The 26238-nt window shown below is 28.3% G+C and overlaps 8 protein-coding genes and 1 long non-coding RNA gene across 9 annotated transcripts; 6 read left to right on the forward strand and 3 right to left on the reverse strand.

Moving 5' to 3' along the window:
- Positions 1-73: 73 nt before the first annotated feature.
- Positions 74-3199, forward strand: LOC113797543 (lysosomal alpha-glucosidase-like). Its single transcript, XM_075823934.1, has 4 exons — positions 74-1807; positions 1870-2398; positions 2467-2784; positions 2862-3199. Exons 1-4 carry the CDS (start codon positions 135-137, stop codon positions 3120-3122), a joined length of 2781 nt encoding a protein of 926 aa, XP_075680049.1. The 5' UTR covers positions 74-134; the 3' UTR covers positions 3123-3199.
- Positions 3200-5330: 2131 nt separating this feature from the next.
- LOC113797528 (uncharacterized) lies at positions 5331-6103 on the forward strand. The gene is made up of 2 exons (XM_027347930.2): positions 5331-5687; positions 5761-6103. Exons 1-2 carry the CDS (start codon positions 5440-5442, stop codon positions 5876-5878), a joined length of 366 nt encoding a protein of 121 aa, XP_027203731.2. The 5' UTR covers positions 5331-5439; the 3' UTR covers positions 5879-6103.
- Positions 6104-6305: 202 nt separating this feature from the next.
- Positions 6306-7511, forward strand: LOC113797527 (iron-sulfur cluster insertion protein ErpA). Its single transcript, XM_027347928.2, has one exon. It carries the CDS (start codon positions 6353-6355, stop codon positions 6938-6940), a length of 588 nt encoding a protein of 195 aa, XP_027203729.2. The 5' UTR covers positions 6306-6352; the 3' UTR covers positions 6941-7511.
- LOC113797538 (acyl-CoA:lysophosphatidylglycerol acyltransferase 1-like) lies at positions 6998-9433 on the reverse strand. Its single transcript, XM_075823910.1, has 4 exons — positions 9234-9433; positions 8778-9114; positions 8441-8707; positions 6998-8363 (listed from the first exon to the last, which is right to left on the reverse strand). Exons 2-4 carry the CDS (start codon positions 9076-9078, stop codon positions 7750-7752), a joined length of 1182 nt encoding a protein of 393 aa, XP_075680025.1. The 5' UTR covers positions 9079-9114; positions 9234-9433; the 3' UTR covers positions 6998-7749.
- A 3194-nt stretch (positions 9434-12627) lies between these two features.
- LOC113797531 (uncharacterized) lies at positions 12628-14244 on the reverse strand. The gene is made up of 2 exons (XM_027347933.2): positions 13500-14244; positions 12628-13425 (listed from the first exon to the last, which is right to left on the reverse strand). The coding sequence occupies exons 1-2, from the start codon at positions 14134-14136 to the stop codon at positions 12782-12784; spliced, it is 1281 nt and encodes a 426-aa protein (XP_027203734.2). The 5' UTR covers positions 14137-14244; the 3' UTR covers positions 12628-12781.
- A 32-nt stretch (positions 14245-14276) lies between these two features.
- Positions 14277-21187, reverse strand: LOC113797529 (mannosyl-oligosaccharide 1,2-alpha-mannosidase IA-like). Its single transcript, XM_075823938.1, has 6 exons — positions 20753-21187; positions 20184-20649; positions 18765-20124; positions 15850-16756; positions 14954-15761; positions 14277-14872 (listed from the first exon to the last, which is right to left on the reverse strand). Exons 4-6 carry the CDS (start codon positions 16685-16687, stop codon positions 14488-14490), a joined length of 2031 nt encoding a protein of 676 aa, XP_075680053.1. The 5' UTR covers positions 16688-16756; positions 18765-20124; positions 20184-20649; positions 20753-21187; the 3' UTR covers positions 14277-14487.
- A 21-nt stretch (positions 21188-21208) lies between these two features.
- On the forward strand, positions 21209-21915 carry LOC142646045 (uncharacterized). Its single transcript, XR_012847063.1, has 3 exons — positions 21209-21449; positions 21518-21675; positions 21745-21915. It is a non-coding gene; the product is annotated as an uncharacterized LOC142646045 (long non-coding RNA).
- A 229-nt stretch (positions 21916-22144) lies between these two features.
- On the forward strand, positions 22145-23693 carry LOC113797535 (uncharacterized). The gene has a single exon (XM_027347938.2). The coding sequence runs from the start codon at positions 22342-22344 to the stop codon at positions 23284-23286; it is 945 nt and encodes a 314-aa protein (XP_027203739.1). The 5' UTR covers positions 22145-22341; the 3' UTR covers positions 23287-23693.
- A 758-nt stretch (positions 23694-24451) lies between these two features.
- On the forward strand, positions 24452-25921 carry alphaSnap (Alpha-soluble NSF attachment protein). Its single transcript, XM_027347939.2, has 4 exons — positions 24452-24703; positions 24787-24866; positions 24947-25308; positions 25372-25921. Exons 1-4 carry the CDS (start codon positions 24612-24614, stop codon positions 25714-25716), a joined length of 879 nt encoding a protein of 292 aa, XP_027203740.2. The 5' UTR covers positions 24452-24611; the 3' UTR covers positions 25717-25921.
- The last annotated feature ends 317 nt before the right edge of the window (positions 25922-26238 follow it).

Genomic DNA, 26238 nt, shown 5'->3' on the forward strand with positions numbered 1-26238 from the left:
CCACTTTATATTTTTTCTGGATATTGGTTTCAATTGGTTGTTGTTGTCGTTGTTGATGATGATGATTATAAAAAGCATGGATATTAAAAATGAAATTCATTGTTTGAAAACTAAATTACTTTTCAAACCGAAAAATGATGGCAAAATTTTTCCCATTTTCAATCATAGTTTTTATTGCTATTTCGACTGTTTTTGCTTTCGATGATATCGATTCATTAAAATGTAGTTCGGGACGATATGAAGATCGAATTGATTGTCATCCTGATCCACCTGTTTCACGTGAAAATTGTCTCGAACGTAAATGTTGTTGGCAAGAAATTGAAAATTCATCAATCACCGATCAACAATCATTAAATCTTCCAATATTACCGAAAATCGGTATACCAAGCTGTTATTTTGGTGAAAATTATGTTGGATATCGGGTGGAAAATTTCGATCATTCATCATCATCATCATTATCTTTGAATTTGAAACGTATACAATCATCAGGATTTTTATTCGACATTAAAAATGTTAAAGTAAACATTGAAGAATTAAGTGATAAAGTTGTACGGATAAGATTTACCGATAATGATGATCCGAATAGATTCGAAGTACCTATACCGAAACTTAATCTACCTAAACGATCATCATCATCATCACCATCATTATTATATAATGTATCGATTGTGGATAATAATCGTTTGATCATACGAAGATTAGAAACAAATCAATCAATTATCGATATAAATTTGGCTCAATTAATTTATTCGGATCAATTTATTCAGGTAACCACACGATTACCATCAAATTATATATATGGTATTGGTGAACATCGTGCACCATTTCGTAAATCAACATATTGGACACGTTATACACAATGGGTTAGTGGTTTATATCCGCGACCAGATCATGCTTTGTATGGTAATCATCCATTTTATTTGGTTGTTGAAGATGAAAGTCCATCAAAATCGGCAAGCGGTGTTTTCCTGTTCAATAGTAATGCTATGGATATTATAACACAACCATCACCTGCAATAACTTTCCGAACGATTGGTGGAATATTGGATTTTTTTGTATTTTTTGGTCCAAAACCAGAACAAGTTGTTCAACAATATCACCACTTGATTGGTTTACCTGCAATGCCACCATTTTGGTCATTAGGTTTTCATCTATCACGATATGGTTATAATAATTTTACCAATTTAAATGAAACATTTATGCGTAATATTAAAGCAGGTGTACCATTAGATGTTCAATGGACTGATATTGATATGTTTGATTCATTCAATGATTTTACATATGATCATAAACAATTTAAAGAATTACCTGATTTTATTGATAATGTATTACATGCAAATGGAATGAAATTTATACCAATGTTTGATTGTGGTATTTCAGCTGGTGAACCGAAAAAATCATATCGTCCATATGATTATGGTATTGAAATGGATTTATTTATTAAAAATTCAACCGATCAATTATTTTTGGGAAAAGTATGGAATAAAAATACAACAGTATGGCCGGATTTTAGTCATCCAAATGCAACAAAATATTGGTCAAAAATGTTTGAAGAATATCATAAAATTATTGAATTTGATGGTGCTTGGATCGATATGAATGAACCAACAAGTTTTTGGAGTGGTCAAGAAAATGGTTGTCCAGAAGGATCTCGTTATGAAAATCCACAATATGTACCTGGAATGGTAAATGAAAATCTTACATTAAGATATATGACTTTGTGTATGACAGCAAAACATTATCACGAACAATTACATTATAATCTACATAATTTATATTCATTATCTGAAGCAATAGCTACAAATGCGTAAGTTTTTCAATGTGTTTTGTTTTGGATATTTTAAAAATTCAAATTTCTCCCACCAATAGTGCATTGACCAATCTAAAAAAACGTCCATTCATTTTATCTCGGGCAACAGCACCAGGACATGGTCATTGGGCTAGTCATTGGGATGGTGATATTGTATCCGACTGGTCATCAATGCGTTGGTCAATATCATCCATATTGAATTTTAATCTATTCGGTATACCGATGGTTGGTGCAGATATTTGTGGATTTAATCTATCAACTACTGTTGAACTTTGTACACGTTGGTATCAACTGGGTGCATTCTATACATTTGCACGTAATCATAATGATATTTATTCAAGTGATCAAGATCCAGCTGCATTAGGTGGAACAGTATTAAAAGCTGCAGTTAGTTCATTATATGTTCGATATGTATTGTTGCTCTATTTATATACATTGTTTTATAATGTCCACCAAAATGGTGGTACAGTATTACGACCAATGTTTTTTGAATTTCCCGATGATAAACATTCATATGAAATTGAAACACAATTTATGTGGGGTGATTCAATTTTGATTGCACCGATTCTATATCCAAATCAAACAGAGGTTTGTTTTTCTTAATTTTGATTCTTATTTGAAATAATGTTTATCATTTTATTTAACTATAATTATAGCATAAAGTTTATCTACCAAAAGGTACATGGTTGAAAACGGATCAGTTGATAATCAAAAGTCAAGGACAATATTTTACAATACAGGATAAATTAGATCTTGTTAATTATGTTTTTTTTCGTGGTGGTTCCATAATACCGCTGCAACATTTAGAAAAAAATACTAAATTGATGAATTCGATAGATTTTGGCTTATTTGTTATATTGGATCGACAAAATTCTTCTGCATATGCAAAAGGATCTCTTTATTTAGATTCAGGTGATAGTCTGGATCCAGTGAAAAATGGTCAATATAATTTCTATAATTTTGAAGCTAAAAATGTAAGTTTTTTTTCTAACAAAAATGTTATGCTATCTTTAACTAAATTGATTGGTTTTTTTGAAAATTTTTTCTACAGAATACATTATTGATTCAATCCGAATGGTTAGGACATAAAACATCACAAAATATTGATCCTATTATAATATTTGAGGTACTGGAAGAACCTATTTCTATTCGTGTAAATGGAAATGAATCAATAATCAAAGGTTTTTCTTATAATAAAAATGAAAAATCATTATATGTGCCAACCAAATTACCAATTTATAATGAAAAATCATCATCATCAACAACAACAACAAATGATCATCATCGTATTCATTATCTAATTGAATGGTAATTTTTTGTTTCTTTTTTTATTTTGGAACTTGAAATCGATAAATAAATTTAAAAAAAAATCAATTTCCAACATGCCAATACACGTGATTTTGATTGATTATTGCTTTTTTCGCCAAAAAATCAATCCAGGAACGAAACAAAAGAGAGAGAGAAAAATTTCACCTTATCATCATGTGATAATGTTGGAATTTTTGGAATCTTTGGATATCTAACCTTTTCTGGATAATTTATTTTGGATATCATCAAATAAAATGGCAATCATGATTATCATTGAAATCAATCGATCGATCGATCGATTGATTGGACATTCATTCGTGTTTTCTTAACACTCCATCATAGAATATTCAGTGGCAGTGGGTTTCTGAAATTGACAAAATTAGAAATTTTTGTCAAATTTTCAAAAACTGAATTGATATAGAGAAAAACGAACTAAACAACCTTGATGTTTGTTTTGTTTTGTTTCTATATAATTTTCCAAAATTATTACTTTTTCAATTTTATTGGATAATTGGAGAAAACAAAAATGTGAGAGAGAGAGAGAGAGAGAGAGAGAGAAATTAATATATTCAAGTCTACAATTTGACGATGGCGATGATGATGATGATATTGGATTGCCTACGGGATAATTTTGTTTTTGTTCAAACAATGTTGTTCCAGGAATTTTTAAAAAAAACCACCACGATGTTGTTGTTGCTTCCGAAAAATCTTTAATACGAAAATTAAAGGTCATTTTGTAAAACTCTAACCAGTGTTTAATCAAATAGATATGGATTTTTCATATATGAAGAAAAGAGAAAACATTCATTCAAACAAATTGAATGAATGAATCAAACAAACATGAAAATTTTTTCTTTAAAAATAAATATAGATTGTATGATTGATTGAAGGTCAATTTTTCTTTTTCTCTCTTTAATCATTTGAATTAGTCAATGAATGAACAATGTGATGATTGTTCAATGGACAATAATAATAATAATGGATATTTCCATTTTGGAACAAAAAAAAACACGTATTATGCACGTATGTGCAATAAACAATAACAACAAAAACAATAATGATAATTAATGATTATTAGGCTTTTAGCAAACAAAAGAAAGAAAAAGAAAATGAGAAAATAGGTAGTTATCTAATATCGTAGGAAATCTTTTTTTCTTTTTCTCAAATTAAACATTATAATTTGCTTTTTTGGGTGGGTAGGTAGTTTTTTTCCTTCTCGAAAAATCTACACGAATCTTTTTTTTCTATTTCTTTCCATCGATTTTGTTCATGGATCGATCCAACAACAAAAAAAAATGAAATGAAAGAATTTTGTTTTTTCAAATACAGGTTTCCTTGGAATATTATCCTATACGCTTTTTCATAAAGAAAAACTATTTTTCCCTTGTCAAATTTTGTTCAAATTTTGAAAATGAATAATGGTATTTGAACACGCAAATATAAATGAATAAATGATTTTTTCATTTTTGGAATGACCATCATTATCATAATCAAACGTAGAGAAAACGAAAAATTGACACCATCATCGATGATGACCATCATCGTGTTGGTTATGTTAATTTGCAATTCTAAATAGAGAAAATGTTTCCAGAAAAATCAACAACAACAACACGTATATTCATAGATTCCTATTGACAAACAAAAAAATTAGAAATCGGTTGTCCATAATTCATTATCATTTTTTTTGATTATTATCAATTTCACATTGGTGTTTGTGTGTGTGTGGACATTTCAAATAAGAAATTTTCAAATTTTCTACAGTCTTCCTATTTTTCCATTAATCTTTTCAACCATTTAGGTTTAGTAGCGAAAAAAAATGATGATTTTTTATGATGATGACATTGATAATTTGGCTACTTGTTGTTGTCAGTTGCTGTTGTTCAATTGATGAGTTGATTACATTCATTCATTCATTCATCACAAAAAGCAATCATTGATGATGATGATAAAACTAATAATAAACGTTAAGAAATGAAATAAAACGAAGGTAGTAGGCATTTGATGACGATGATGGAAAAAAATTGATGATGCGTTTGTGTTGGACAGGTGGATGCTGGTCGCTGGACAGGTAGATGTTCCGTCAGGAATAGAATCTTCATCATTTGATTGGCTGGTTTGGATGACTGACGGAATGAAGATGATGATGATTGAAGGTGAAGAAGACGATATTTGAATATTTGAAAACCAAACCAAAAAAAAAGATATAAAAAGCTGACCATTTGATCATTGTCGAAATCATTTTAATTAAACAAAAACTGATTTTTTTTAAAAAAAAAGCAAATTTGTTCAACAACAAATACTGCCCAATCAATCAACAAAAAATGAAAACATTTATTGTTGCCGCTATTTTAGCCTTAGCCGCTGTTGCTTCGGCTGTACCATATTATGGTAGTTATGGTTTGTTTGGTGGTGTCGGTTATGGTTATGGTTTAGGTGCTGGTCCAGCTTATTATAAAGCAGTTGCACCTGCATATCGTACATATGGTGTTCCAGCATATTCAAGTTATGCTTATTCAGCACCATATTATAAATCATATGCTGCTGTTGCACCAGCTATTAGCTATGCAAGGTAAATCAATTAACCTGATTTTCAAGAATTTATCTAACGAATTTTCATTATTTTTTTAAACCAAAAAATACAGCTACGCTCCAGCATATGGCGGTTATTATGGCTTAGGCGGCTATGGTGGTTACGGATATGGCTATGGCGGTTACGCACCAGCTTATTATGGTGGTGGTTATTATAAAAAATATTATTAAACCAAATCGCTGAATGAATATATTTTTTTATATTATAAATATAAAAAACAAGTCATGTAATTTTTTTCCGAAAAAAAATCCTGCCATTTTATAAAAAAAAACTTAATCCAAAAAACTCTTTTACATTCATTTTGTTATCATCTTATCAATGGTGATGATGATTGAATTGTAAAAATTGAGTTAATAAATGATGATGAATTAAAAGTCAGAAAATTCAATTTAAAATCAATTGATGTTTTGTAATTTGTAATTTGTTTTTTTCCCGCGCTTGCGAAATCAAATATATTTTTTTTTCGAGAAAAAAATTTTCAAAAAATAATACGAATAGCAGCGGCATCTATCGTCGTTTGATTCGTATCACGTATCACGAATATCAGATGTTTTGATTTAAAAAAAGATTTTAAAACAAACAAAATGGCTATATTATCATCAATCAAATTTTGATCAAATCAATTTCAAAACGAAAATTTCTAAATGTCAATTCGACGAGCCGTATCATTATTCATCAATCATTTATCATCATCATTATATTGTCGTAGAATATTATTGTTACGAAATGTAAATACCCAATATCCACATCCATTATTCGCATCCAATCATTCGAAAAGATTTCTATGTTCATCATCTGTATCTGATCAACAACAACAACAAACTAGTCAACAACAGCAAACAACAGAATCAAATGATAAAACAACAGCAAATAATAACGACATAATAATAACGGAACGATGTTTAAAACGTATCGATAAAGTACTTGATGCAGATGAATTACTTCGTGTTGGTGTTCGTGGTGGTGGTTGTTCTGGTTTTGAATATGAATTTTCCATTGATAATAAACAAAATTACAATCCAAATGAAGATATTTTATATGCCAATCATGTTGTTATTGATCGTGAATCATTAGAATATTTACTTGGTTCAAAAATCGATTATGAAGATGAACTTATTCGTAGTGGTTTCTGTGTTATAGATAATCCTTTGGCCGATAAAAGTTGTTCGTGTGGTGTATCATTTTCATTAAAAATGGATGATTTGTTTGATGAATTTAAGCAAAAATCCTAAAACAAATCAATGTGATAACGACTTTTTTAGATAAACCTTTACACATCTGTAACAAGCACACACAAAAAAAATTTATTTAAAAAAAAATTTACAAATTTAATTTAATTTAAGTGGATTTGCATTGTTGTTTGTTTGTTTGTTATTTTGATCACAAGTTTAATTAAATTAATGTAAATTAATGTGAATTGAATTGAAAAGAAAATTTCTGTGCAGTGTTTATTTTGTTTGTTTGTTAAAAAAAAAGTCAAATAATGTATTTTTTGTTTTCTTGAAAAAATTATTTTTTGTTCAACAAAATTTGTTCCCAAAATTAATGAAATTAATTGATTGATTGATCAATAATCAATGATTAATTGACTAGGTGTTCTCCTGCTAACGAAAAAAAAGCTATTGAATTATATTGAATTTTTGTTTTTCTTAATTGATTTTAAGTGAGAATTATTAATTGGATTTTCTTGTTTTGTTTTTTTCAAAGCGTTGGCACAATAATTAGAGCAATGACATAATATGTTAATAAACAAATAGATAGATATCCAAAATGATAGAATAATGTACGAATAAAACTTAATTTTATCGGACGACCTTGATTTAAATCAAAACGATATGATTGAAATTCATGATGTGAACGAAATTTTAAACCATTTTCTGTTAATGGTGTTGTTATTGTTGCAATTGTATTATCTTGTGTTTCCGGTGATAAACTTCTCAGATTATAAGCATCAATATTATTCGGATGTTGTTGATAATTATTGTTGTTGATGTTATTGTTATTGTTATTATTATGCAAATTATTTATTGTCAAATCAATATTATCTTTGATTTAGATGATTCGTACTGCCATTACCATTACTATTAATTCCAACATGATTTAATTGTTGTTGTTGATTTTGTTGTTGTTGTTTGGATGGTGAAACATCATTACGTTTACGTAATAATGATTGTTGTTCGATATTTTTAGCCGGTGGTGATAATGAACGACAACTTATATGATCATCACCGGATGGACTTGATTTACTTGAATCGATTGATAATTCAGGATTTGGATGTTGTTGACATTGTTGTTGTTGTTGTTTACGACGAATAGTTGCATAATGATTATTTAATAATGCTTCTTTTTTTTGCCATTGTTCATAAAGCCATTCTTCTGAATTAAAATTCTCTTGTGTTGTATTTAATTGATGAATTTTATAATGAAAATGAATACCAGAATCATTTCCACCACGTACAATATTAAATATTGATGGTACATTATCCGGATCATCATAACAAATTGTTAAATCAACAATATGTGTTATGTTTAGATCATCTGTTAATAATTCACGAAATCCATGTACACGTGGATATGTTACATTATATAATAGTGGATAATTTCGTTTGGTTGCAAACGATATTGATGATTGTAAACGTTTATAACGAAAACCACCTTTATGTGTATGGAAAATGTCAAATAAAAATCAAATTAATATTTATAAAAAAAACAAAAATATCAAAATATCAAACCTTCAGGAAATATAATAATCATATTTTTTAATAAACTATATCGCTGTCGACAATGATTAGCAATACTATTGGCAATATATTTTTTTGGACAAAGAAAATAATCACCATGAATCTGTGATACTAAACCAAAATTAGTCCATTTAAAAGCTCTATCCATAATCCATAATAATGAGTATGCTGAATGTGATGAAAATGATTGAAACATTAATGGTACATCGGCCGTTGATTGATGATTTGCAACCAATAGTACACGAGCATTTGGATTGTCTGTGTTTTGTTTGAGAAAACAAAAAAATACATTAATTATTTTGAGGCAAACAAACAAACAAAAGAATACCTATCAATAATTGATGTATATCATCACCATGTTCATGAACTATTAGACCACCACCATAACTCCACCATCCAACAATATAAAGTAGTGCATCATAAAGAAGATTTTCAATATGCGAATAAGTATCAATCGATAAATAATATAATGGTAATAATAATGTATTTAGTAATAGATATCCAGGTATACAATAAACATTATGTATCATACAACAAGTCATACGAATTGCCTTATATGTACAAAGTATTATATTGGGCATTTTAATTCGTGCAAATGTTGATAATTTTTCCGATGATGCTGGTGACATTTTGTTTTTGGTTTTTTCATCTACGATATTTATTCACTTTTTTTTCCGATAAACAAACAAACAAACCCAATTAATCTTATTAATGTGTTGAATCAACAACAAACAATCAAAATTCGATTATTTCTTCATTCAATTTCGACAAAAAATTTGTTTACCATTCAAAATATAAACACAATATATAGACGAACGAATCATCATTATCATTTTATATGAAAGAGAAGTAGGAATTTAATTTTATCGAATGATAATAATGATGGTGTTGTGAGCAAATAAATTACATCATTTTCCAAATGAAAAATGATGATGATAATGATGATAATAATAATTTGTATATGTTAATCGATAAATATTGATTGTGTTGTCAATGGTGATATTTTACTCACTGACGACTATATCTTTATTATCGTTGAATTGATGATGTTTTTTTTTTGAAAAAATAAATAATCTGTTGTCGTTTGGTTTTTAGTTTTGTTGGTTGGTTGGTTGGTTGGGTGATAAAAGCAAAAGCAGCCAATCAATCGATAGACGATGAAGACATAGAAAAAGGGGGAAAATGGATAGAAACAAAACAAAAAAAAAGATTATAATTATGGAAACAAATAACGCTTATTGCAATCAAAACACAAAACAACAAAGACATTAACATTGAAAGTACAAGTGTTTTTCCATTGAAAAACATTCTTCTTCGTTTTTTTTTGATGAGAAATTCTTTATTGTTTGGGAAAAATATTCCATCATTAACTTACCTCTTTTCTCTTAATCAAATTAATGATTTTCTCGTTTGATCATTATGTGTTTTGTTGTTTTGTTTTAAAGAACCTGATGAAAATGATAAATAAATAAATAAATAAAAATCTGCAGCAAAAAAAAAACAAATTTTAATTTGTTCGCGTAAACAACAAAATTAAAAAAAAAAATTATTGCAAAACAAATGACAAAAAAAAATTTAAGATTCGATCGAAATGGCAACGGAAAAAACTGGCAAACGTTTTCATCATGCATGTATTTTTTTTTCTGGGAAATGGGTAGTGGTCGTTTGGTAATGAATGAATGAACGGTGGAAAGAAAAAAACGGATGATGATTGGCTGTGGTGATGGTGACAGGGTTGGTGGTAGTAGCAAATACCAAAGTTCTTTACTTTGAAAAAAAAAATTTGGGTTACATTCTTTGTGAACGGTTGCGTTTTTTTTATGAAAAGAAATTTTTCTGGAAAAAAATTGAAATTTCCTGGTTATTTTTTTGTTTCTGGTTTGTTTTTTTTCCGGTTTTGAAAATCAAGAAACAAAAATATTTTCTGTCAATTCATTGCAATCAGAACAAAAATATTTTTGCTAATAAAAAAAAATGTCGACGATGATGATGTTGATGATGATAATGACAATGATATGTGATTTTTTTGTTTTGGTATTTTAACAAGAAATACTCGAGCAAATATCATCAATATTTTTTTCAGTGATGCAACAGTGATTCACACCTAAACTTCACATAATGCTGATGAACATCAGACATTTAAACAAACAAACAAACAAAATACACCTGGAACAAATTAACCTGATCACATTTAAAATGAATTTTGATTTTTTTTTTGGATTTTCTGTTATTTTTATCATCATAATTTAAGAAGAATAAATCAACGACATCAGCGATGATGATGATAAAAATTTGTAAAAATAGAGCTGTTTTCGCTTGCTTGCTTTTTTTTGGGATCCGTGTCAAGGACAACTACGGCTGAATAATTTTTTTTTCGAAGAAAAAAAAATTATATCTTTGATTTCAAGGATGCGAAAATGTGTGTATGTGTAAGCGTACAAAAAAAACAAACGAAAGGATACTATATTTTCATGTGATTGATTGAATTGATTGTGTAAATACAGGGCGTTTGATAAGTCCCTGATGAGTTTTTTCGATATCATTCAAAAGTATGAGGATATTAGGTATGATGTTTATGGTGAATTTATAGGGAATTTATTAAGGTTTTGTTGAGTTATCATCAAAATTTTCCATCGATGATACTTTTGATGAAAACGATTTTTCCGAATCAATGTCTAAAATTTTCATCAACGCTATGGCATTTTCTCTATGGAGGCAATAGCCATATTTTCCAATGGAGTGTATGCTATGATCGCGTTCGAATTTCTGGGGGTTTCACACTAGCAGCAATGTGAATGAAATATTTCAAATGCAATATTTCAGTCCATTTCAACCTTATGGGCTGAAATATTTTCGTGTATATATTTCATGAAATATTGCTGTAGTGTGAAACCCCTATTATGCTGTTGTGCTAAGTGAAAATTGTGTTGAATGACCTAACTTGTGATTTTTTCTGAATTCATGGATCATCCCGAAGAATCAAAACTTGGAAAATCAAAATTACCAACTTAACCAAAAAAAAAAAAAAAAAAAAAAAATTATCAATACCATATTATCGTCAGCCATTTTTTAAAATAATCTTGTCATTGTTATTTTATTGTCGTTATCATATCATTGTTATTTTTGTTATAACCATATCATTGTTATCTTTTTCTTATTATTGTTATCCCTTTTTCATTATTCATATTTTAATTTTTATAAGAAAATGTTCGTAAACCGATCGGTGTTTTCTTTAGAGCCAAAGAATCTTTTGCTTGCTTTATTGATATCATTCTGGATGGTATCATGATGGTTTGATTGTTGTTTTAAATAATTTGGATTTGTCAAGTGATGATTCTTCTGGCAAAGTCAAATCACTAACTTAACCTTTACAAATCATTATTTGACATATCCCAATTGACTGACCTAAAATCACCAGAATCATTTGAACAAACTCAAATTACTAACCTAACCTGTCGGGAATCATCACTTGGTAATTCTATCAATGTCTAAAATTTTCATCAAGGCAATGGCATTTTCTTTATGGAGGCAATAGCCATACATTAGCATAGCTCCAATGTGTGCTAAATTGTTAAGCAAAGTGAGAATTATGTTGAATGTGCAAAACTTCAATTTTTTCTGAATCGGCCAAACATACAGAAGAATCATCACTTGACAAATTCATATTATTTAAAGCAACAATCTAACCATCTACCGCAGAATGGTATCAATGACAAGATTATTTTAAAAAATGGCTGACGATAATATGGTATTGATAATTTTTTTTTTTTTTTGGTTAAGTTGGTAATTTTGATTTTCCAAGTTTTGATTCTTCGGGATGATCCATGAATTCAGAAAAATCACAATTTTGATCATTCAACACAATTTTCACATAGCTCAACAACATAACAGAAATTCGAACGCGATCATAGCATACACTCCATTGGAAAGTATGGCTATTGCCTCCATAGAGAAAATGCCATTGCGTTGATGAAAATTTTAGACATTGATTCGGAAAAATCGTTTTCATCAAAAGTATCATCGATGGAAAATTTTGATGATAACTCAACAAAACCTTAATAAATTCCCTATAAATTCACCATAAACATCATATCTTATATCCTCATACTTTTTGAATGATATCGAAAAAAAACTCATCAGGGACTTATCAAACGCCCTGTATATGGACTCTCTCACTATCCATATCTGTCCTGTCTCTCTATCTGTCCAGTGTGTGTTTTACACATTCGCTTCAAAGCAAAGTTTCATTTCAATTAATTAATTAAAAGTTTTTTTTCTTCTGTGTTTTTTATTAATTATCTAAAATCAACATCAATCAACATCATCATTTTTTTAAATGTAAATTAAATTTGAATTTAAATATTGTGCAAATGGTTCGATAACATAACCGGAAATTAAAACAACCAAAATTGCAATCGATAATGATATTGGTAATGCTGGTAATGGTCGACGAGACCATGCTAATATACCTAATGTTCCAATCAGACCGGCTAGAATTGATAAACCAGCTAGGCATACTGTTATTAATGAATATGCTTGACGAACTTGTCCCATTAGTAGGCTGTAGAAAATAAAATCACCCAAACCTAAATTAGGACGATGTTTAGTTTGATAACGTTTCATTTGTTTTTTTCGTCGTCTTGGTGGTGTTTGTATGGATATTTTCTGTATACTTTGTTCAGCATTAAATATTGACATATAATCATATAACATTGTTGAATAAATTAATACAGGTGGTACATATACTTTTTCATTCATCAATTGTCGTTCACGTATTAATTTTATCATTAAATTTAATGGACCACAAGGTGTTAGAACAGCAATCAAATCCCATACTATCAAAAATATCAATAGAATCCATGCTGTTGATGGTGATAATAATGTTATTATAAAATTACTAACTAATAAACTAATATAAATTAGATATATTTGTTTTATTAATAATGGACTTTTTAATATAAAAAATATTATTAAACCTGAAAATTTTACAAAAAAAAACAAATTTTAATTAAAACAAAAACTACAAAAGGAAACAAAACCAAACACCTACCGGTAACAACAAGATTCCATATTAAAAATCCAATAGTACAAACATCAATAGAAATATCGAGAAAGAATAATAAATTATGCCAAAATATTAATGATTTCATTGTACATAACATAATAATCAAAAATATTCCAAATCCAATCAATATTTTATATAAACGAAAATATATTAATGCTAATAGAAAAAATGTTGCAACAATTATATAACTCAATAAAACACCGGTATTTTTTAATGCATTCGTTGCATTAGCATTAAAATCATGTGAATCAGTTTTCGAAAATATTGGTAATAATTCATCAATCGGTATATGTGGACAATAATTTAATATACATTGTATATGAACAGATATTATAACTAATAATAATGTTAATGCAACCGGTGTTATAACCAATACGGATGATGTTGCTAATTGTCGTATAATAATTATTGTTGAATCATGTTTTCGTACTAATTTTGGAAAATTTTCATCATTTGTATCATCATCAAAGTCGGATTCAGATTCATCGGATGATAATGATGGTGTTTGTGTTATTGTTGGTGATTTTGTTTTTTCATTTTCATTTATAGTTAGAGTTTCATTTTTATCTTTAGTTTTATTGGTTGTTTGCTCGGATTCCGGTTGTTCATGTTTTTTTCCCATTTTTCTCTTTTGTCATTCAATTTTGATTTTGGTCAAACAAAAAATAAATTGCTGATAACGATGTTAATCCTTCGTGCGATTGAACGAAAACAAAAAGCCAAAACAAGAAAAAAAACTCGAAGAAAAACTCATTTTTGTAATTAAATTTTTAGAATTTTTTTATTATTTCTAGAACTTTTACAATTAAAAGATTCTATTACAATTTTTTAAAAATAAATTATATTACAAATCATTATTATTATTATTCATTAAATTATTATAATTCTCGTTATTAATTATTAATTATTAATGTGTGGGAAATTAAAAAATTATCACAATTTTTTCACAATATATATTTTTCGAATGAAATTCTTAGATTCTGGCTTGCTTTTTCGATCTAACTCGATTATTATTATGATTTTGATTTCGATTGATACATGTTGATTGAGGATATGCAGAATTTTGGCCACAAATTGGTAATGGATGTGCTTCAGTATTAAAAACCCAATCATCTAATGATAATAATTTATCATTCGAAAATATTAGATATAAATATTTTAATGTTTCAGCAAGAAAAAAACTTTGTTGAGTATTATCTTTTATGGCTGGTTTACGCATTACATTATAAATTCCTGTATAACCGGATTCTGTACGACAATTTTCATATATAGCTTGTGCTGCTTCCCAAGCATATTCCCGATAACGATTATCATGTGTTAAACGCCACATTATAAAATAACTTTCAATAACTTCCGGTCTAAAATGTGTAAATGAATTTCAAATTTATAATTAATTAATTAATTGGGAAAATTAAAAGAAATCTTTCAAATCACGTTACCTAAGAATATAATAATCACCATTTGGATTAATAGCTTCAACTTGTTCATTAAAATAAAATGATTCTGGACCTAAATGTGTTGGTGTACGATGATATGATTGATAACAGGTTTCCGTTAGATTGACAGCCAGATCAAAATGTCGCCGAATTCGACGATCAAAATCATTGATGGCAGTATTGGCAGGGGTAGTGGTTGCGGTTAGATTAACTGAAATTTTTGGCTCCGAATCACTAATAACAACATTATTTGCAGGTAAATTATCGATTTTTGATTGTCGAATTGAATCATTTGTTGATAATAACATATGATGAACACCTAATCCATACATTCCACCAGCAAAACAAGTTAAATGTTGCATTTTATTTGTTGTTTTGCCAAAAACTAAATCCGATACATATGTCAGTTGACCAGAAATTGATTGATTAATCATTCCCGAACGATCAATAGCATCCATAGCATCCAAATACATTTGTAATGATTGTTTATCATGATGACCAGATTGTACATATGATTTAATAAGATATTCATAAAAACTATCACCAAGTGCACCTAGCGATGCTTTATTATCAGTCCAACGACCAGTTTGTTCATCCAACATCAGCAAATACAAACCGTTTGGTTTATCTGCGTTTTTTACTACGGAACGAATACGTTTTATACGATCACTAAAACGTTTATCACCAGTCATATCACTTAAATATGTTAATTCTAAATGATGTGAACCGAATTCGGATAAAATAGCACCATTTGCCCATGTATGATGATATGATTTACCGGTTTTCGGTATTATTAAACCATTTGGTATACCTGTGTTTTTGCGTTTTGAATGAATAACATGATTCAATTAGATCAGGTTAATTAGAAAATATAAATAATCAGAAAACAAAACACATACCTGTAGCGGTATTATAAGCAGGTAATAATATTTGAGCAATCTCTCTGGATTTATATAAAAACATTGGATCACCAGTTAATGCAAAACATGAAAGTAAACCACCAACATAACGAATAATTGTTTCAAATACAGAAATTTCTGATTGTGTTGATTTAAAATCTAATTCCTGGGCAATCCATTGCCGACCTTGTTCAAATTCTTGTTTCATATCCATCAGGAATAATGTATCCATTGAATCAACAATTGTTGCACCCAGTTTAGTTGGACCAAATATAGAATCTAATTTACCATTTCTAGTTTGTGGTTGTAATTCATTAAAACCCCATGCATATTTTACATAATTATCCCATGATTCTTTCATCATTTTTTTAATAAATTGTCTACGTTGTTCTATTTTTGGATCAGAATCCATTGATTCTTCTGATGTTGGCAGCAATGGTGGTTGAATTTGAACATAGGTAAATTCACTATTACGATTATGATGATTACCGAGAATCGATGATCGTAATGATGATAATGTACTGGCTGTATCATTTTGAATCGATGATAATGATGGTGGTAATGGATGATTATAAACATTGGTTATATGTTTCCAAACGGCTGCATATTTATGCTGTAGTTGATTATCATTATCAGTATTCGGTGGTTGTTGTTGTTGTTGTTGAGGTAGTGATGAACTATCAATAAATTCTGATTGACTATTTGATGATGATGATGATGGTTGATATTGATTATTAATTGTTGTTGATGATATTGAATCATAATATAAAAAATAAATAAATAAACTAGGTATTATTATTAAAAATAATACAGTTGTTAATGTACGTATTCGTGCCATTTTTTGATAATTTTCTTTATGCTAATGAAGGGTTATTTATTTTCCAGTGGAAACTTTGTGTGCATAAACCTTTTGAGGAGAAAAGAAAAAACAACAAAAAAAAAAAAGAAAGAATTTGAATTATTTTAAACCGAGAAAAACAAACAAACAAAAAATTCCAACAACTTGTTGCTTGTGCTTAATCAATTTTATTTAATTTGAATTATATTATTTTTTAAAAAAATCAAAATCAAATTCCAAAACCAGAAAGCAAAAATAAACTTGATGATGGAAAGTTTTCATCATAATCATCATCACGATGATGATGATGACAAAATCAAATCAAATCAAACAAACAAACAGAGAGAAAATCGAGAAAATCAAAAAATTCGTGACAATGAATTACATTATAATGATGATCATCATATTGTCTTCAAACTAATTAACTACAACTAACACATAAACCAATTTATAATCATCATGATGATTATAATGATGATGATTAGATTCAAAAAAGAAAGAAAGAGATATCAAGATGTTTAAATCATCATCATCATCATCATCATTATCGTCTTGACGAACAGGTGAAACAGGTGAAACGGCCAAACAAAAGCACAACAACAACAACGAAAAATAATAACGATGTTGTCCTTCATTCCATTTCCATTCAATTCAATACAATATTCATGTTCTTTTTCTCACCAAAACAGAAAAAAATTATCACATCCAAATCACATTTTTCATTGTGTTCAATTCAGAGAATAATGTCGTTATTGAATTAATAATGCTGTTGTTGTGGTGGTTTTTGTTTATGGATGTGGATTGTCATTGTGTGTGTGTGTCAATAAGGTGATGAAACAATAATTTTTCCAGAACAATTCCAGGAAGAACAAAAAAGAAATTTACATGAAAATTTCTTTTTGAAATAGAGAGGAAGATTGTCACATCATCAACTTGTGTCAAGTTTTCACACAAGAACAAGTTATTAATGGGTTTTTTCGTTCTTCATTTGGATATCATTTTTGGTCATCAAAAATCCAAAGATGAAGATCAAAAGCAAAAAAAAATGCATTAATTTACAACATTAGGAAACAGCGACAGCAACAACAAGAGAAAGTGATGCTAAAACGAATGATCAAGTGTGGAAAATTAGTTTTTAATAACCGAAAAAAGAAAATTTCCGGAAAATTTATTTTATCATTTCATGCATAACCATTCGAAATATATATTTTGAGAAATTGTCTTTCCTGGATATTGCTCGATTGCAATGTTATAATTTTCCCGAACTAATTGATAATTTCATAATTTCAAATTTTTTTTTTTTGCTTTCTAAATTATCATTTGGGACCGAAAAAAAAGTTTTATTTTCTTTGAGTTTGATTACCTCTCTATAGTTTCCTTGGTAATTTTTTGGCTTTGAGATATGAAAAATCATCGATAACAACAACAACAACAATCACGATGAAAATACATTTTTTTCTACAATGGTTTCGATGGTTACACTAACAACAGTAGCAACTTTACAGTTAATCGATAATGATAATGATATCGGTGGCAAACCAAACCAAACGAAAAACAAGTCAGGAAATTCAATGTGTTTCCAATGAATTCTATTCGCTTCCTCGATTCTCCCAAAAAAACCATATTCATTATCAGAATTTTCCTTTCCAGAATTCGGTGACATTTCGATTTGGGTTGGTTTTTGAATTTGGCATTTTCTTTTTTTCAGTGTTTTGTTGCTGTTGTTGTTTTCGTCTTCCACATTCATCCCAGTCACATTTAATCAATTTCACACCTGAATGTCATAGAACAAACAAACAAAAAAAGATTGCCCAATTTTGTTTCCATTTTGTGCACATCTTTATTTCACGCACATCAAGCACACACACACACCTGGTTCAAAAAAGACAATTATCTAATAATATATTAGTAATATCTTAACAAAGATGCATTATCTATGCATGCATCACAAAATAATAATAATAATAATAAGTTAAGACATGTGAGAGATGTGAAAACAAGGGAAAACAAGAAAAAAACCCCAGAAGAAATATCATTATGATAATTTTGTCATTGAAAAAAAAACAACACAACAAACCTTGAAAGTTTAATTTGTTTTTTGAGATTTGTTTTCCTGATTAAAATTGATGGATGAACAAATTCTTGTTAAAACTTTCGAAGAAAGAAGAATCACTGGTTGTTGAAAGAATGTGAAAAAGAAAAAGAAATTTAATTCAAACGAAAAAAACCGTTAACGAAAACAAAAAAGTTAATAAGATTCACATTGGCACACACACATGATCTATTCTGGATATGAAAAAAAAAGTTGACATTTTTAGAAAAATGAAATTCTGTTGCGATGCTGCTGTTGTTGTTGAGTTTTTTTGTTTCTGGTCGAATCCAAAGTCTACATGTCACATCACTATTAACATCAACAAAAATCCAACAAAAAAAAATCTGATTTCATCAATTTCCAATCAATATCGATGATGATGATTGATTTTATCATACAAATTCAATGAGCAAAGATTTTTTACAACACAAGATTTTTAATTTCTGATGATTTGGCACAAACAAAGCAAAACGAAAAACAACATCCACCCACACACACACACAAAAATCGATGCAAAAACAGAAAGAAATTGACCAAACACACAGGATTTTTTTTTTTTTGGGAAATTTGAAACGACGAAACAATGATGATGATGATGAAAATAGTCAGCAGAATTGATAGAAATGATGCTTATGGTAATGATGATGATCACCAGCAAAAAATGAATGAATGAAAATTTTCTATTCTCTTCATTTGCTTCTTTTTTTTTTTTTGTTTATTTATGCATCTTATTTTTGTTCATCGTGATGATCATGATGATGATGATGGTGGCAATATTAACATTTTTCAATTGGAAATTTGAAGTGAATCGAATGGAATGGAATGAACACAAACGAAACGAATTTTGATTACCTGTTTTGTTTTTGTTTTGTTTAAAATATACACCGATTGTGTTTAGTTAGTTTTGTTGTTGTTGATGTTAGGTTGATGATGTTAACCGTTTTTTTCTTAAAAAAGAAAAGAGAGAAGAAAGGAGAGAGAAAAAGATGCTGAATTTCTTCTTATTATCATCAGAAAAGTTAAGATAAATTCTCGAATGAAAAAAATTGTTGAATGAACAAGTTTTGTTGTTCTCTTTTTTTCATTTGTTGTTTGTTTGTTTGTTTCAAATTTTTTTTCTCTCGTTTTGTTTTTTGTGGATTTTGATTTTGGCCAACAACGAAAAAAAGAACAACGACGATAAACTCCTGGCTCTTTCGTTATTTGTTCAAATCGCTAAATCTTTCTTCATTTTGTTGTTGTATTTTGTCGAACACCTTTTTTTTTGTAAATGAAAAAACAAAACAAAATACAGCTCACTATAGATCAAACAAACAAAACGAAAATCTAAAGTTAAATGAAAAACCTAGAAAACGAAAAAAAAACTTATTGAGTAAAAAATTTCATAAAGGTAATAGGATTTACCTGTGGTACCACCACCACCACCTCGATCATAATACCTTGTTCTTCAGTGATTCCTGTTGTTTGTTTGTTTGAATGATGATAATAGTAGCGGTGTGATGGTCATCATCAAAACCACTACATTACACTAAACATATGAGATTCACAATATCAATCATATGAAGAAAAAAAACAGATGAAGAAGAATAGTGGTTGGTTGTTTGGCAAAAAAAAAACAGGTTCCAAAATTGGTTGAGATAATAAGAAATCAAAAACAAATATTATCAGCTGGTGGCCATCTCACATATATATTTTAGACATAATCATATCATAATGATGATGAATGAAATGAAATTGGTTCGGTTTGTTCTAGTTTTCTCTATGTCTTTGATTTTGATTTTGATTTTGTTCTGGGCGTTTTTTTTTCGTTTGTTATTTTCGTTTGTTGACGTTGGTTTTGTCCTCGATGTTTTTGGAATATCAATTTAAACTGTGAATTTAGATTTTGGAAATCATAACATTCTTTTTTAGTTTAGTTTAGTTTTTCTTCATTTTTAAGATTAAATAGAGAAACTAATGAAAAAAAAATTCACCTTTGATGATCACATTTGATTGATTAATCATGGTTTGATTTTCAATTCAAGAAAAAAAAGAAGAAAAATAGATGAAATCGATCAATGTTTGTTCCGTTGTCAATCCGGTAACTTTTTATGATCATCATCATATGATGATGATCATTGCCTTGATGATGATGAGGATGATCAACAACAACAACAAGTTAGAGGATAGGAAACCAACCAACAAGCAAAACAATGTCTATGATAAAATAATGATAAATACGATGGTAACCAACCAAACAACAATCAACAAAAACTTTTTTTTTGACAAAATCAAATCTTGACAGGAAAAATTTTGGTTGAATTTTTTGATTGTCATTTGCAATCATTTAAGGGATGACATACATTTCAAATCATATCCGTTTTGTCCAGTTGGATTTTCATTTTCCATTTGAATTCAAATCGGTAGAAAGAAAAAAAGGAAATCTTTTTTTTTAGTTTGTTGTTGCTATCACTGATATATAAAAAATGTAAACTTTGCAGTAGTTTGTCATGTGTGTGCATATAGCACTGGTTTAATTTGACAAAAAAAAAAAATTTCCATTTAATTGCCGGTTGGTTTGACAACCACACGTTTTTCGTTGGTTTTTCCTAATATATAACGAATATGCGTGCGTGGGCGTCTGATAGCAGGAAAAAAAGAGTGCGACAAAAGGAGTTAGATTACACACAGGTTTTAATGATTTTCCTGATTAATTAATTTTATGATAATTTTGTTTTTTACATTAACGTATTGTATAGGCGACTGAATCATCGTATGTTTTTCATATATGAGAAACAGCTCATTATTTATTTAATATATCAAAAAAAAGAGGTAATAATTATTGGCGAAATACTCGAATGTTGACGAATTTCAGTACACCTGTGCTGTCAAGATGAGAAAAAAACAGATTAAAAAGGTAAAAACAAAAAGTTTAATTTGAAAAATTTTTTATTTGGGAAAAATATTTTTTTAACGATACCTCTAGCGACATCTAGTGTTGTAAAAATGCAACTATAATTTGTAATTTTTATGATTCAATGATTCAAGTCAAAAATTGGATTCAAAAAATGATTTTTTTTTCATTTTGTCAAAAGATGAAATTTTTCAAGAAAAATACCAAGTAATTTTTTTTGGTTGTAGATAAATGAATTTCACACACACATTATTGTTGATTAAAAATGATTGATGAAAAAGAATTCATTGTGGAAGCCAAAAATTTAATTTTCAGTTTGATAAGGATTTTGTTTTCTGTTGATGAAGCAAACATAATTTCGTTTTGTTTATTTCACCATCATCATCATCATTATTTATCCTAATATCATCTTGTATTTCACTTCAATCAATTGATCAATCAATTTTATTTGTATTTCGATTCGATTACAGAACGAAATATGGCACTAAATTGAAAAATATTCGACTTTGATCGACAAAATTTTCGATAATATTTTGCGTCGTTTTTTTCGTCGATTGATTGATTGATCGTCAACATTGCTGATTTTTTCTTTCTTTCTCTGCATTTCAAGTTGTTGTTAAATTCATGTTTTCTACCTGATTTTTTGTTCTCAAATCAAATCGATTAATAATGATGATGAACGTAACAAATTCCGAAAATGCATTAAAATCATATTGTAAATCAAAAGGTTATGAAAAACCAATTTATCGTATTGAATCAAGGCAATCAATAATATTAGAAAATAATGTTTATCGTCATAAACATTATTTATGTTCGGTTAAAGTTAATGGTAAACATTTAGCTAATGGTGATGGTTTTAGTAAACGTATAGCAAGAAAAAAAGCAGCAATGTTTGGTCTACAAAATCTTCGTATTCTAGAATTGACAAATTTTTTCAATGTTTTTCGTGATATTCTACCACAACGTGCTTTGGAATATCATGATCATCAACGTGGTCAACCGGCAAATATTCAACTAAATGTATCATTTCAAATAGCATCGAACAGTAATCAAAATGAAAATGTTTATAATGAAATTTTACCACAAAATATTCGACCAACAATAATGGAAAAACCATCATCATCATCGACGAATAACGATAATGATAATGATCAGAATAATGGTGATGAAAATCAACAGCAACAGCAAGAACCGAAATCAGTAAAAATTAATGTAACAAAAACATCAAACAGTCCACATAATGATGATGATGATCCATCTGATGATTTAATTCGTGCTGCTATTGTTAAATTACGTAGCTATAATGATGTTGTTGATGAAATAAAAATTTATCATGAAAATAATAATGGTAATGGTAATGCGAATAATCAAATGAATAGTATGGATAATAAACGAATAATGAATGATGAACAACCAAATCAACAACAACAACAACAACAACAACTGAATCATATTCAACAAGTAATGATGAATAAAATTCATAAATTAAATATTCAAGATGATGATAATAATGATGATAAACAGTCAATCATTGAACCAATTGAAGATATTGTCGATAATGATGATAAAAATGGCACCAAATTGATTCAAAATGAAAAAATTTATAAAATTTAATTGAATTTTTAAAAATTGATGAAACAAAAAATGTTTATTTTTCCAAAATTGAAAATTAAAAAAATATCCAAATCTTCTTGAAAAAGAAAACCATCAGACTTTCTTTTGATTAGAATTTTGTTGATTGAATTTTCAAATTCAATCACTGAATGTTTTCGATGTTAACAGAATAAAGTATTGGGTTAAGTGCGATGTTCCATAGTATAGGTGAGAGTGGACTGTCCTGAGGGTAGCAATCACTGAATAAAGTAATAGTAAACATCATTTTGGTTAATGTGGTTTCCTCTTACAGCATTTTTTTTTGTTGCGTATTTTCTCAACCTGTTTAGAGAAAAAATAAATTGAAAATCGAAAATTAAAAAATTGATAAAAATTGTTGAATAAATTAATCAAAAAATTACCATAAATTCATCTGCAAGTATTTCTTGAATATCTTTTCATGTCCAAGGTATTTAGAAAAATCATACCGAACCGCCAATTATAAAACTTAACGGATAAGTTCAACGTTTTGATTGATAAATAATTTTTCAAGACTCAAATTTACTGTAAAAAGGGTTAATCTGCGAATTTGTAGAAATTTTTATATTTTTTCAATCAGTTCAATCATAACCGCAATAGTGGATATGTATCCAGCAATTTATGGCACATTACATATTTAGATTTACATTGGATTAAGATAACGTTTTTCAGAAACCGAAACTTTAATTACGTGGTAATAAATTAATGACAAGTGGATTGAAACTATGGAAAATATTTTTGTTAGTTATCGAATAGATTGAAAGGATGATATGTTTGTTTTTCGAACAGTCGAAATTAGAATATGTTCAAGCACGAAAAAAATCGAAATCGATATCTTGACTGTGCGATACGAAGTGAATCACGGTTCGAAAAAAAAATCGAATGTTTTTTTTTTTTGGTGAAAAATCGAATCTTTTTCTATTTCTGATTTCTCATATAACGGACATAAGAAATGTGCAACATTTTTTGATGTTCATAAATGAAATGACAATTTTTAAACAAAACGTTATTTATGAATGATAGCAAAAAAGTAGTGGTAAATCGAACAGCGCATATATATTTATCTTGTCAATTTTTCTCACAAAAAAACAAACAAACATAGTAGCAGTAGTAGTGGTAATGTTTATTGAGTAACGTCAATAATTATGGGCCGATGTGTTAAATCATTATTATGTTGTGATGCAAAAACAACAACAACAACAAATAATTTCTTTTTTGGTGACTTTCATCATTTGAAATCTTTGGGAAATTCTTCTTAAAATCAATCAATCGAATCAAATCAAATCAAATCAATTTATCAGAAAAATATGGGCGATCAAGGACAAAAAGGTGTACAATTTTTGGAAGAAGCGCAAAAAAAATTGAAAAATTCACAAGGATTTTTATCATCATTTTTTGGGTATGTTTGTGTGTCTTGTTCAAAATGTGAATTTTCGAAAACAATAAAAAATTTTAAAATTTCAATTGATACCTCACAAATAGTGGTGGTTCCAGAATCGATGAAGCAATCGATTTATATGTACGTGCTGCTAATTCATTTAAAATGGCTAAAAAATGGGGAGGTAATTTGTTTATTTGTAACTTGTGTGTAATATTCTTTTTCTAAAATATATTATTTATCAAAAAATGTTATTATTAATAGAGGCTGGAAATGCATTCATCGAAGCAGCACAATTACATTTGAAACAGAATAACAAACATGATGCTGGTACATTGTTTGTTGATGCAGCTAATTGTTTTAAAAAGGTTGATCCAAATCAATCGATACGTTGTTTGGAAAAAACAATAGAATTATATCAAGATATGGGAAGATTTACAACCGCTGCCAAACATCATATATCGATTGCTGAAATTTATGAATCAGAATTAGTTGATTTTGATAAAACTGTACTACATTATCAAACGGCAGCTGATTATTATCAAGGTGAAGAATCAAAAGTTAGTGCTAATCGTTGTTTATTGAAAGTGGCACAATATTCAGCACTTAAAGGAGATTTTCAAAAGGTTTGACGGGATATATTTTGATTTTGGATTGTTTTTTTAATGAAAATTTTTTTTTATTGATAGTCGGCTGAAATTTATGAACAAGTTGCTGGTACTTGTATTGAATCACCATTGTTAAAATATTCAGCTAAAGAACATTATTTTCGTGCAACATTATGTCATATGTGTGTTGATGTTTTGAATGCTGAAAATGCATTGAAAAAATATCAAGATTGTTTTCCACATTTTATTGAATCACGTGAATGTAAATTTCTGCAAACATTAATCAATAAATTGGAAGAAAATGATTCAGATGGTTTTACACAAGCCATACAAGATTATGATTCAATTTCACCATTAGATTCATGGTATACAAATCTTTTATTACGTATCAAACAAAATATTGAAAGTGAACCGGATCTTAAATAAATATGGGAAACAAAAATCGAATTCAAATTATCAATCGAAGGAAGCAAAAGCGAAAAAAACAATTCCAATTCAAAACAACAACAACAACAGCGAATAGATAATAATTGGAAACCAAAATCATAATTCCATTTTATAAAACTAATGATGATAATTATAATTAATAATAATTTCTATAATTATATTAAATTTTGTTTTGATTATAGGATTATTATCATTATTATTGATTTGTATTTTGTTTTATGTTTTATGTTTTGTGTGTATGTTTGTTGTTATTTATCATATTGATATTATCTTTTGAGTAGTCTTCTATTTCCACACTGATAATGATAATTTTCCAATTATGATTTTGTTTTTGTTTTTGTTTTTTTAATTTAAAAAGATTTTCTGTTTGTTTGTTTGTTTGTTTTCACACCCACCTACATACTCAATACACACACAAATGAAAAACATTTTGAAAAAAAATAATAATTATTGTTATTAGCGTTGTCAAATTACATTATCATTTGTCATCATTGTTATAAA

The sequence above is a fragment of the Dermatophagoides pteronyssinus genome, unplaced genomic scaffold (genome assembly GCF_027571235.1).
Source record: "Dermatophagoides pteronyssinus isolate colony J.1.1.1.1 unplaced genomic scaffold, Derpt_VIB-CSIC_2022.12 sq0041, whole genome shotgun sequence".
Taxonomy (NCBI): domain Eukaryota; kingdom Metazoa; phylum Arthropoda; class Arachnida; order Sarcoptiformes; family Pyroglyphidae; genus Dermatophagoides; species Dermatophagoides pteronyssinus.